Here is a 13825-nt window from a genome sequence, read left to right on the forward strand (position 1 = left end):
AGCTCAGGTAATGAAATCCATGTAAAGTCCTGCGGCTGTCTTGCGCTCCAGAGGAGAAAGATACAGAGAGAAAGCTCATTTGATCCATGTCTCCTCTTGTCTTCTCACTGAATTTCATTGATGCTGATGTCCCAGTTTTCCCTCCATCAGAGACATTTCTGCTTGTTTAACATTCAGGAAGTTCTTGTTAAAGATTCACAGTGTGGGTAGGACATTGTGGCTGCAGAGGTTTTGCTGCAGAGACCCCATCAGTGTAACCTTGTTTGACGGCTGCTGTAATGCTACGATTTGCACCGTACATGAACTCCTTTATGAAGTATCCTTGGTTATTCTGGTGTTAGAAATAATCATGTCAATTCTACTTTCTATGTCTATTCTAAAGATCAGGAAAAATCCCACACATACACCCACCCATAGACCCTCAGCTCAAAGAAATCGAGAATGTGTCTCCCTCATCTAATTGTGATCCGATTGACCAGAACAACCACCCAATAAACCATTACAATAATCTAACCTTGAGGTAATAAATGCATGCATTTCTGCATTTGACATTGAGAGCATAGGTCGTAATTTAGATATATTTTTGAGATGGAAAAATGCAGTTTTACAAATGCTAGAAACATGGCTTTCTAAGCAAAGATTGCTATCAAACAGCACACCTAGGTTACTAACTGATGACGAAGAATTGATGGAGCAGCCATCAAGTCTTAGACAGTGTTCTAGGTTATTGCATTCAGAGATTTTAGGTCCTATAATTAACACCTCTGTTTTTTCGGAATTTAGCGTAAGAAATTACTCGTCATCCAGTTTTTTATATCGACTATGCATTCCGCTAGTTTTCCAAATTGGTATGTTTCGCTGTGCTGCGAAGAAATATAGAGCTGAGTATCATCAGCATAACAGTCAAAGCTAACACCGTGTTTCCTAGGGTAACATGTAAAGCGTGAAGAGTAAACGACCCTAGTACTGAGCCTTGAGGTACTCCATACTGCACTTGTGATCGATATGATACCTATTCATTCACTGCTATGAATTGATGGCGGTCATATAAGTACGATTTAAACCATGCTAATGCATTTCCATTAATGCCAACAAAGTTTTCTAGTCTATGCAAAAGAATGTTGTGGTCAGTAGTGTCAAACGCAGCGCTAAGATCCAATAGCTCTAATAGAAAGAGAGATCGTCCATAAAGAACACTATCTAACATTATTAAAGGGATCATATGATGTTTTTTTAAGATCATTATTTTGTGTATTTGGACTAACAGAATATGGTGACTAAAGATCATGATCACCGAATAGCACTATATGCAGATGACACTATTCTTTTTCTAACAAGGCTTGAGAGATCCGTTCCAGCACTGCTCCAACTGATTGATAGATTTGGAAAGTTTTCTGGCTATAAAATTAACAAGACCAAATCATCAATACTGTTTTTAAATACCCAGGAAAGACATCAATAGAATATGTTGACATGGTTTAATGTTCAAAAAACACATTATTTTTCAAATACTGTGCATTATTGTAGGTCCTCTATGCCCTGCCTCTCTCAAACACGTTGTTTTCTATAAAGTCCCTCCTTCTGACAAGTGCAGTCTGCTCTGATTGGCCAAATGACCCAGTGCATTGTGATTGGCCGAAAACAGCAAGCACTTGTCGGAAAAGTAATGCCCGTTTCCATAATCGCAAGCTTCAACTTTCAAACTAAGTTCAAGCCCGAAAGGGGAACAGTGTCAGACACAGTGATAAAGCTCCTATGTGTTTGCAGTAAGTTACACAAGCCACGGACAGTTAAGACAGCAGACTCCACTGTGTGACTTTGTCTCTCTCTCTCTCTCTCTCTCTCTCACACCCACACACTCGTGTGCGCACAGACATACACGTACATACACACACACACACACACTCGTGTGCGCACACACACACACACGATGCACAAAACCCCCCATTTGAACAGTCTATAGCAAATACTTAAACTAATAACAAAACATACTTACAGTAGCTGATTCAGAAGCGCCAGATTGTCGTAGCAAAGTCAGAATTACCTCCTCTCCTAGGTTCATGAAACGGTCGTCCATAAAATGCGTTGCTGTTCTGTTGTAAGTAATCTTAAATAGTCCTAAATGCATCTACTTTTGGAACGGCCATATAAATTGCTTTTGCTTTCGCCTAGATACACACAGCATCTCCCTGACATGGCTGCTTCAATAATAACTGCAGTTACTGAAGCTGCACCTTCTTTCTTTGCATGAACATTTGGGCGGCATTACGCAAATATTTCCATATATTGCTGTAGATATGTGTGGGCGTGTTTGAATGAGCCGTTTTAGGGGGGTGTGGCAGAGTCTTAACTTTGATAAAGAATATCTCTTTGGATTTGAGACTTTAGTCTTTGCAACTTTACAGATCTTCTTTATGCACTAAGAGATGGTAACACTCCAAAGAGAAAGGAAAAATTGAAATCGCATCATATAACCCCTTTAAATAATACAGTGATTATAAAACAGGTAAGTAGCTAGAAAGTTTGAAATTACTTAAAAGTGAGAAATGCCTTGAAAATATAAATCTTTATATTTGTATCTTCTTCCTGGAGCCCCTGGAGTACCTTCAGGGACCATGTTTTCACTATTTATGGTGCTTTTTGGATAAGACAGAAGCTGATTCTGAACCAATCAGCAAGAGTAGCTGCTCACACAAAATAAGCACATCCAATTAAGAAGGTGGAGGAGGACAGGTTCAGAAATGACCTTTTCAATTTAGGGCCAATGTCTACTCACTGGAATTGATTTCCAGGGGCATTTCTTTACATTTGTAAGGGCAATTTTTTATAATTACCTTCTCAAATGTATCTATGTTGTCTTTTGTCAGATACCTAAACCATTCAATGAATCAGAATACTGATACAAATACAATTCTATCAACATCATCGTAAATAATAAAATAAAATCTGCATCACTAAATGGGAAAGGACAGAATTGGGAAAGGATTTAAACTCTCCCGAAGTCCAGTGGCAATAAATATTCCAGCATATATTTTTCCATTAGTCTATTGGCTCCATATCATACTCTTATTGACTTACAGGCTACACAGACAGAGCTATCTAAAAGTTCTTTATGAATTAGTTTATTGCACACTAAAAAATCTAGAAATCGCATTGGTTAAGTATCATGAAAAAGTAAATGGTTTTTTGAACTGCCATTAAATTTTATGAAATTAATTATTACAGGACATAAATTAAATCGACTGCTCTCGCAAAAAAACTCATAATCTCTTACGCTGTCCACATTTCAAAATTAATCTCTTACTTACATTGTATGTGCTCTTTGTTGTTCATGAGTAAATTCGCAAGAGTGCAGAATTCAGAATTCACAAAAAAATCTATCAATCTTGACTAATCTGAAGGCTCTGATTGGCAGTTGTATTATTACGCTTAACACAAAAGTGTGCTTGGTAATGCGCAGTGCTGCAAAAATATGCATAAAAAATTATTTGATGCAATATGAGCAGATCTAAATCTAATGCTGCAGTCAACAATCATTATTACAGTCATATTTAGTTTAATTATCCCCCTTTATCTTGCATTTGTCAGATATTTTTGTTCTTTTTGGTGGCATTTTTCCTCTGGTAATTTCCAGAGAAGACATGTTGACTGTTAACCTTACAATTTTTACAGTATAAAGTAATAAAAGCATGCCTCTTTCTTGTTACCCCCTTTGAAACCTACTGTGTCCTTTTTTTTTTTAAATAGAAAAAGGACGTTTCTTCCGTTTTCGTCTGCCTGCACCACTGAGCATGCTGGGAGTGAGTAAGCAATCACTCCCTCAGGAAGACCCGGATGAGGTGACCATCCATTCGGCTGATCAGAATGAGAAACTCTCTTCCTGCTCGTCATCTGTCTCTCTTTCCCTTTCTCCACGTGAGCTCCATCCACCCACTGGTGAGAGCTGTAGCCCTTCCTACGGAAATGACACCTGGGCTCTGATTGGCCAGAATTATCTGGGGTCATGCTCACCTATCTCAGGGCCACAGGACCACTCATCTCCAAGGGGCCCCTGGGAGCGGGTGGAGCCCCAGGAGCCTTTGCCGACTGCATCCAGGAGAGCATCACGGGCCAGTATGTGCACGTTTAGGAGAGTATCATCTACACAAGATTTAGAAGGACTCAGCACGCAGACGCAGAGGACGTACCGTGATCGCCATGCTAGCGAAGGTATAAAAATACATCTAAATACAAAAGCATAAGCTTTTAAGAAGAATTATGTGACTGCTATTGGTTGTGTCGAAAGGAATAGTCTACTCAAAAATTAAAATTTGCTTTACCATCCAAGAAGTAGATGAGTTTGTTTCATTCACCTAAACAGAACTGGGGAAATTAAGCATTACATAACTTGCTCACTGATGGATCCTCTGCAGTGAATGGGTGTCATCAGAGTCCAAACAGCTGATAAAAAACATCGCAGTAATCCACAAGTAAATTAATTAATCCATCATTTTAACTTTAAACCGTCCCTTCTGGTCATAATCCATAATAATGTTTACTCCAGTGAAAAAGTTGATCCCCTCTTGTTTTCTCACATCAAAATCCAAATGTTTTGGATGTTTTTTTCACTTGTAAATGGTGCATGATCTATGCATATTTCTCTCCCGATTCAGACAAAATGACTTACTACTGGAGACATCAATGTTATGGGTATAGGGATTGTATTGTAGCTAGAAGCAAATGTTTAAAATTAAAAACATCTTAATGATATGAAGGATCTAAGGATCCTCAAATGCAAACTGTGCGTGTTGCTTCAAGAGAGCAAACATACATTTGTGTTGTGTGTTACTATCTTTTAGTCATTTATATTATTATTATTTTTTATACTATTTTTCCAGTGTTGTTTAGTCTTAGGATGTGTGGTTTAAAGGGCTATTTGTCTTCATTAGTTAGAGATAAGAGAATATCTCCATTTCAAGGTTTTTAACATAATGGGATGTTGTTGGGAAGCAGCAATTTTCCATTAATATTTCTTGTGGTCAGTGCTTAATTTGTAAAAGAATAATTGCCGGATCCAAAACAGCAATTAAAAGGTGCTGTGACCGACACACTGACAATACAACTTAAGTTTTTCCGGAACATTCAATGACGTCACTAAGCAGTGTTGCCACAATTATAAGAGAGCATCGTTCATAAGTTTCTTCACTAGGGAACAGCTTCAAACTCTGGGACAAAAATGGGTTGCCAGGATGATTTTAGAAAAATGTACATCTAAGATACCTAAAAAATAACTAAATTTGTTTTCATAAAAATAAAATTCAGTCATAGTATAGGTATTAATATGCAAAAAATATCTGACTTAAGTAACAGTTTTAATTGAATGCGCATCCTTGCTTTATTTTACAAAATCACAAATGTTTTGTTGTTATTTTGAGTGTGCAAAAATAAAAGTAAACACTTTGTGTTTTCGCATTATGTCTTACTCTTATCTGTATGACCAAAAATTATGTATTTTATGTTTCAGCTGTTCAATCACGCCAGCGCCTCGCGCGCCCACACACACACGCACACACACTTGCCATCGCAGTCTGTTCATTATCAAAATAAAATACAATCAACCAAAAGTAAAAAAGGTTACACTGGTCAATTTAAATAGTCCATGGTATAACTGGTCCACTTTGTATGCCAAGCACATTTTTGCTCATGTGAAGAGGATATTTCAGTCAATATTCGAACGCATGTGAAGTACAAAGCCTCTACATTATAAAGAATAGTTTCATTCAAATACATTGCAAATATGGAAACATTAGGATTTGTGTCAAATGAGAGGTACGTGAGCACAATTAACGCCTGGTACTTTCAGTTTCGCTTTGTTTTGGTTTCTTTAGGTTTATATGTTTTTATTTCATTCTTGTTCTATTCTGAATACAGTTACATTTATATGATTTGTTTTGGAGTGAGCTATATGTTTGTTTTTTTTGTTTTTTTTTTTAGTTTTTATATTTTTTTTTATTTTGTATTATTTCTGGTATTATTCCACTTTCTCCAAACATTCTGCTGCTCACAAAACAATAAGCAGTAAGCACCAATCAATGAGAGCGAGTTTGAACTTAAGAAATCTGACTAGTCACGGTCAAAAATATGTCGAGGACCAATACATAACCTCCAAATACATAAACCTACGCTCACTCTCATATGCACGCAGGCACTGTCACGATCAAATTAAGCACTGCTTGTGGTATAATAACACTTGTTGGATTTGTACTGGTCAGATGAAGTCAGAGCATTGAAACAAGCACAACTAAGACTATTCAATAAAGTAAATTTTTTTTATCATCGTTACTTCATCTACTGCTTCTGTTCTTCACTGGCTGATAGAGGACCGTTAATACAGTTTGTGCACCAGACAAAACACTGGTTTGGGTACCAGACAAGACTGTTAACAGGATTTATTTATTAAACAACTTTGCTGACTAGTTGTTCTGTTAACAGACGAAACTGATATTTTCTGACAGTATCTGGCCGCCAGATTCTGGCCTCTTGCTCTGGATCCAATATTTCTGGCATGGAGGCATGATCTTACAGATAGATTTTTTTTATTACTTAAATATGTAAATATTACTTAAAGGTGCTGTATGTAAGTTTTTGACTCTACTAAAGCATAAAAATACCTTAATATGTTTGCAGCTATTTAAGAAACATGCTAAGTTGAAAAACAATGCTACAGTCAATTATTCTCCTTTGAAAATGTGTGTTCCAGGCCGAAATGTCAGTCTCTGTTTTGGTTTGTGAAACCTGCCCACTGCCAGATTAACCAATTGTATTTCGGCACCCCGGGTTTCCAGTAAGCGGGAAATACAGCGTATTTCATTTCAGTCATGGAAGCTGGCAAACGAAAGGGGCCAGAGCAGGAAATAGAACTTTCTGCCCATCCTAAAAAGCCTCGACATCCATCCAAAAAAATTTGATCAACAACGGTATAATAAAAGCAGAATAAATATTGGAGTTAGATTTTTTTTAATACAAACTCACAATTTTTTCGAGTTGATGGACTAAAGTGTGGATTATTGTGATGTTTTTATCAGCTGTTTGAACTCATTCATTGCAGAAGATACATTTTTGAGCAAGCGATGTAATGCTACATTTCTCCAGTCTGTTCCAAAGAAGAAACAAACTCATCTACATATTGGATGGCCTGAAGATGAAATTGTTTTTTTTTTTAACCAGATTTTCACTTTTGTGTGAACTATTTCTTCAAAGTGACTCAATTTGGTAAAATGTACTGCTTTACTTATGTCATTATAATATGGTTAATAATTTTTATTAATTTAGACATTTTATAATATTGAGAATGAAGCACAACATATGAATAGGGTAGGCTATTTCCTAGTGTAAAAATACTACTTAAAGGTGCTGTATGTAAGTTTTTGACTCTACTAAAGCATAAAAATACCTTAATATGTTTGCAGCTATTTAAGAAACATGCTAAGTTGAAAAACAATGCTACAGTCAGTTATTCTCCTTTGAAAATGTGCATTCCAGGCCGAAATGTCAGTCTCTGTTTTGGTTTGTGAAACCTGCCCACTGCCAGTTTAACCAATTGTATTTCAGCACCCCGGGTTTCCAGTAAGCGGGAAATACAGCGTATTTCATTTCAGTCATGGAAGCTGGCAAATGAAAGGGGCCAGAGCAGGAAATAGAACTTTCTGCCCATCCTAAAAAGCCTCGACATCCATCCAAAAAAATTTGATCAACAGCGGTATAAAAAAAGCAGAATAAATATTGGAGATGCGTTTGAGAGATGGAGACAGCTTAAAATAGACAAAGGTTTTAAAACGTTCCTGTTCGTGTCGTCAATCTGGCAACCTGTCTATGCCAAGTCTGAGGAGGAGGGACCCGGTGAAAAAAACCCTCTCCAATATTTAGATTTTGGACTGCAATACCTAGTTCAACCACTCTGTGTCAATCCTACATCCAGCACCTTTAAGTATGGGTACAAGGTCAAAGCTTTTACATAGTTAAGTCAAGGTATCTAGCCAAAAATATACACAAGTGGATATAAGGTTTCTATATTTAACTGTGCTTAAATATTTAAAAGTAAAAAGTAATGTTTTTTCTTAGCCCTTGAAACTGACTGATGAAATCAAGAGACAGGGCAGATTTTCTCATTAAAATGAGTAATTTTCTCAATGCCGTGACTTTGTAAGGCTCTAGGACACAGCAGAAGTTAAACTGCGACCTGTATCCTGAAATGTGTTACCTGGAATTGCTAAGCATTGGTTTTATAGTTGTTTGGCACTTGGATATAGTTGTTAATGGACTGACCATGTTTGGATTCCAGTCACATTCTTCTTCAGCAATAGCTAAAACATAATTAAAAAATGTTGTTGTGAATATAGAGAGATGTCTTTACAAGGACAAATGACTATAGGTTTTGCCAATGTCACATTAAATTAACATTTTTATTGGCCATGTTAAATAAAAGTGCAATGAAATCCACAGAAATGTGATGTGACTTGTTAGTTTAGTAAGACAGGCAAAGATATATATTTGTAGTATAGATTATAGATTCCCATAATGATAAGCAATAAAATACATTATATAGCTTGTACATGAAGTAAATTGTATGGTAAGAAATGTATTATTTATTGTGACTTTTAATATGCAAAGGGTCAGCTTGTTAAATATGCAAACATTTGCATATCATATCAAATGTAACGAGGAGTTCAAGGAAACTTTCACAACATTTTGATTTAATGTGTTCAGCAGCTCAAGGTTGTTTATTGATCAAGTGGTTTATTATACTTGGAAGAAGATATCTAATAAACAGTCTCACAATTTACAGCATTATTAAGCACAAGTACGAATTGTATGATCTATATCTAATATAAAATATATTTTTTATTTTTTTATCCACACATACGTAATGTACCCTCTCACAGTTAAAAAATCTAAAAGATCTCACCTATCAGTACTGATGCTTTTGACTGCTTTTCACTGTCTTTCTCTTCTTTCACTCTGTCCATCCGTGGTCTATTGCTTTCTCAGATAATGGGCGTAGTATTAAAGGTAACAGAGCTGTTACTCAGCACATGCTTGCCTGCCTGCCTGTGTAAAGCATGCTCAGGCTTACACTGAATGCTCCCGAAACACACCAAATTGACAATCACAAAATCCTGAAAAATAAGTGTGAATGTGCCAGAGGGACAGAGGAGAGATTTGCATGTGTAATGCCTTTCGTGGTGTGAAAGTGCATGGGACAGAAACCACTTGCTGTATTGTTTGAGCCAATATTTAAGAACTAAATTTGAGCTTTAGCAGCTTTTTCTATCTTTCTTTACTTCCTCTCCCTTTGTTTCATCTAAATCTCTCTTTCTGAACCTACATGGGTTTTCAACCCCTCAGGTTAAAGTTAATGTATTCCACAGAAGAATGGATTGTTTAGATTCTTGTAACGTTCTTGTCATAAATCTTTTCAGTATACAAGACTGTGTGGATCATTTCAGTTCCGTGACCTGTGTATGACAGTAAAGTTCTTGAGATGATACCAGATTCTCTAGACCTTTGACCTCTTAACGTTTCAAGAGTGAAATCATTCTTTGCTCCCCTTCCCTCTCTCTTTCGCTCTCTTCTCATTGGCTAGTGTCGCGTTCTTGGATGGCTGGGGGTATGGCTAGAGCTTCACTTCTTTGATTTTAACCGTTGTCATGTCTCTGTCGTCTGTGTGTCTACTGTCTATGTATCTTGTGTTTGCAATTGACTCAAATGTTGTTGATGGTGGTGGTGCTTGTTTTATTGTTGTTCTGGAAATGCTGATTCTTAAATGATCAGAGTTGATGTCACTATTAAAGTAACTCCTGCTAGAATGCTACATTTTTTAATAGAGAGAGAGAGTTGTATCTGGCTCATAATTTGTGTGTGTATTTGCTTTAGGACCATTTAATCAGATCAAGTCCAGCATTTTGGGTTCCACGTCTGACTCAAACCTCACTAAGTACAGCACCATCAACAAGATCCCTCTCATCACTCTCAACTTCTCAGAGACCAACAACGACAAGCGGGCATCATCTCCACATTCCTCAGAGAAAACCATCATTGCACCAAAGGTCAAAGATCGAACACACAACGTCACAGAGAAGGTCACACAGGTGAGAGATGGACATTACTTCATGGAAACATTCATTTACTACTCTACTGTAAATGCAACAACCAAAAAGTGGAGCCAACAAAAGTGGTCTCACAAAACGCAGTTAATTGCTACGAAATATTACATTAGTGTCTCTCTTATGGGAAAGTCTGACATATTAAGGGTTATCTTAATAATTATATAGGGAAGAGACCTTCAGCTAGAAGTGAAAGTTGGACAAGACTAACACACACACACTAATTAAACTCATTAACATTTCTATAAACCAGCTGAGTATACCTGAAAAATGTAAATAAATTTGCCTTAAAGTAATCCTTTCTTAAACCTCAGTTCACATTAATTATTGCACATTATGGGGGGAGTGAATGAACAGCGCTCTCTTCAACCCTCAATACCCATGGCTGAAGTGCCCTTGAGCAAGGCACTGAACCCCCAGTTGCTCCCCGGGTGCTGGATATAGCTGCCCACTGCTCTGGGTGTGTGTTCATGGTGTGTTCACTTCTCACTGCTGTGTGTGTGCACTTGGATGGGTTAAATGCAGAGCACCAATTCCGAGTATGGGTTAGCATACTTGCCAAATGTCACGACTTTCACTATCTTTTTTCACTTTACACCTCTCTTCATTTCTCTACTGGTCAGTGCTCGCATCAAGTTCAAGACATTGGTGCTTGAGTACAAAACAGCCCCATGCTCCGCATCCTCTTACCTCAAATCCCTCTTAACCAATTTACATCAACTCCAGAAGTTTGAGGTCAGTGCGTGAGCGTCATGTCATGGTACCATGACAGAGAGGCACAAATCATGTCTCCAAACATTCACATTCACGGAATGATTTTACAAACCTGATATTCAAGAAACAGCTAAAAACATATCTCTTCCATGAACATTTAACAGCATCTTGCTGACTCTTAAAAAATCCTCTGCGTTTTTAGCATTTAATAAAACCCTCAATGTTTGAGACTTTATATGTTTATGGTTCATACTATTGCCTGCTTAAGATGCATCACTTTGTTGTTTTCCTCATTTGTATGTACATTACCATTTTACAGTTTGTGGTCAGTAATATTCTTTTAAGTAATACTTTATTATTCAGCAAAGACTCATTGAATTGATCAAAAATGGCAGTAAAAATATATTTGCAATATTATAAAAAATTCATTTTCAAATAAATGCTGTTCAAATAATCCTGAAATGAAAGAAACAGTTTACACAATATAATAATAAACAGCTGCACTGTTACTAATAAGAAATGTTTTTGAGCAACAAATCAGCATTGGTTATTTTATGTTGTAATAACTTTTCACAATTTTACTGTTTTTGCTGTATTTTTTATCAAATAAATGAAGCCTTGGTGAGCATAAGAGATTTTAATGTTTTTAAAACAAAAAACTAAATAAAATAAATTATCGACTTTGAATTACTATCTGGATCTGGTATATAACACCCGTTTTCATTATTTAGTCAATTCCTGATGGATGAAAGTTCTTAGAATATTTTTTTTTCTTTAAATATCATGTTTCACTCAAAAAAAATGTCAGGTTACAGAAATAAATTGGGTTGCGAATTCTGTTTCATGTTGAACAAAGAGAGCACTAATGATGGTAACTTCAAACGAAACAACTATTTACAACACAGCATTATCAGCACAAAAATAGATATAAAATCTGTTGATTCCACATAACTACTCAAGTTCTTCTGCTTGAGATTTGTCATTTGCTGCACAACGAGCAGGACCGATAAACGAATAAGAGATATATTCTACATGTATATATTGTAACCACATGTCTGGAATAAGTAGTAGGAACTAATCATGAAACATGAAGTAATAAAACTAGCCATGTACATGCACCAATAATGACTAAACACATACATGCAAAATATTGGCTCAGTTTATTTTTCTCTCCCTCCTCTTGTGTCTATTTCTGTCAGTTGTGCTGTTTTTGTTTGTTTGCCACATTATAGACTTGTTGCCTGTAACTATCCAGATGGCCTGTTACACACACAGATGGCTTGTTTCATCTTTTCCATTCTTTGTGTTGCGCTGGTTGAAGAGTTGGACTCTAATTAAACTGGGTCTTGGGATCTAATCTTGAAACACAGCCTCCCACGCACCCGCAACCTTTATGCCGAACGTGATTTTACTCTTTCTGATTGACCCCTTTTTATAATATATCTTTTTAAACTCTTTTTAATAATAATGAAATCCTCAAGTTATTAAATTCAGAAAAGTTAATGAGCTCAGAGAAGTCACTTATATTCATGTGCAACCATGTGTTTTAACACTTCCATATTAGATTAAAAATAACCAAGCTATCCACAATTATAGTTTAAAGATAAACATAACTTGTGCACACACTGTAAAGTTGAATCTGAAGTAAGCCAACAAGGGTCACTAAAAGCAAGAGTTTGATTACCACACTGCATTACACTGTGAGGAACTAAATCACTTCTTTGCCCGCTTTGATATCAGCACGGATAAAACTGAGTCTGTGATGTTACCATCCACTGACAGTCTGGCACCTTCTGTGAGTACAGCAGAGGTCAGAAAAGTGCTCCGTAGTGTCAATCCCAGAAAGGCGGCCGGTCCAGACGGCATTTCAGGAAGGGCACTCAGAGACTGCACAGATCAGTTGACAGAGGTTTTCTGTAACATCTTTAACCTCTCTTTGTCAACATGCACTGTCCCCAACTGCCTCAAGTCTGCCACCATTGTGCCTGTCCCCAAGAAAACAGCTATCAGTAGTCTTAATGATTACAGACCTGTGGCTCTCACTTCCACTGTGATGAAGTGTTTTGAGAGGCTGGTACTCAGACACATTAAATCATCACTTCCTTCCACCCTGGATCAATATCAGTTTGCATACAGAGCTAAAAGGTCAACTGATGATGCCGTCAACACAGCTCTGTTCACTGCGCTGAATCTGGGCCATCACTCAACCACTCTGACTCCCAACACTGGAGCACAAGGCTATGTGCTGAATCCTCTGTTGTTCTCACTTTACACCCACAACTGCACACCAACCCACAGCACAAACACATTCATTAAATTTGCAGATGACCACTGTGGTGGGGTTAATATCAAATGGTGACGAGTCTGCTTACAGGAAGAAGATGGCTGAACTCTCAAAATGGTGCATCAATATCAACCTCTGAATCAAAGGAGCTCATCATCAATTTCCAGAAACAGCATTGAAGGAGAAATGGTGGAGAGGATGACCACCTTTAAATTTCTTGGCACACACATCTCCCAGGACCTCACATGGCCTGTTAACACAACGTCCCTGGTCAAGAAGGCACAGCAACGGCTGTACTTTCTGAGGATGCTGAGGAAAGCTAACCAGTCTCAGCAGCTGCTTGTGTCCTTTTACTACTGTTCAGTAGGAAGCATACTTTCCCATGGCATTCTGGTGTGGTATGCTGGTTGCACTATGGCTAAGAAAAAAAAGCTTTGCAGAGTCATCAACTCTGCACAGAAAATCACTGGTGCACAGTTGCTTTCACTTGCTGACATCTACAGCACCAGATGCATAAGACGGGCAAGAAGTATAATAAAGGACTCTTCCCACCCCAACAACCACCTCTTCCCTCTGTTGCCCTCTGGAAGACACTACAGATCCCTCAAGACACACACCTCCAGACTCCGGAACAGTTTTTATCCACGTGCCATCTTAGAACTGAACTCCAATTAATAGTAGACAT

General features: G+C 37.4%; 1 protein-coding gene across 5 annotated transcripts in view; it reads left to right on the forward strand.

The window, feature by feature from the left end:
• The window catches only part of LOC109055088 (potassium voltage-gated channel subfamily H member 7-like), a 52936-nt gene that overhangs the window by 23560 nt on the left and 15551 nt on the right, over positions 1 to 13825 (forward strand). For 2 of the 5 annotated variants that reach the window (XM_042725501.1, XM_042725500.1), the window contains exons 4-7: positions 3748 to 4209; positions 9028 to 9048; positions 9623 to 9646; positions 9913 to 10127. In XM_042725501.1, coding sequence (XP_042581435.1) covers positions 3748 to 4209; positions 9028 to 9048; positions 9623 to 9646; positions 9913 to 10127 — 722 coding nt within the window. The remainder of the gene's footprint in view (positions 1 to 3747; positions 4210 to 9027; positions 9049 to 9622; positions 9647 to 9912; positions 10128 to 13825) is intronic. The other 3 variants (XM_042725503.1, XM_042725502.1, XM_042725504.1) reach the window with 3 other exon arrangements.

The sequence above is a fragment of the Cyprinus carpio genome, chromosome B6, assembly GCF_018340385.1.
Source record: "Cyprinus carpio isolate SPL01 chromosome B6, ASM1834038v1, whole genome shotgun sequence".
Classification (NCBI taxonomy): domain Eukaryota; kingdom Metazoa; phylum Chordata; class Actinopteri; order Cypriniformes; family Cyprinidae; genus Cyprinus; species Cyprinus carpio.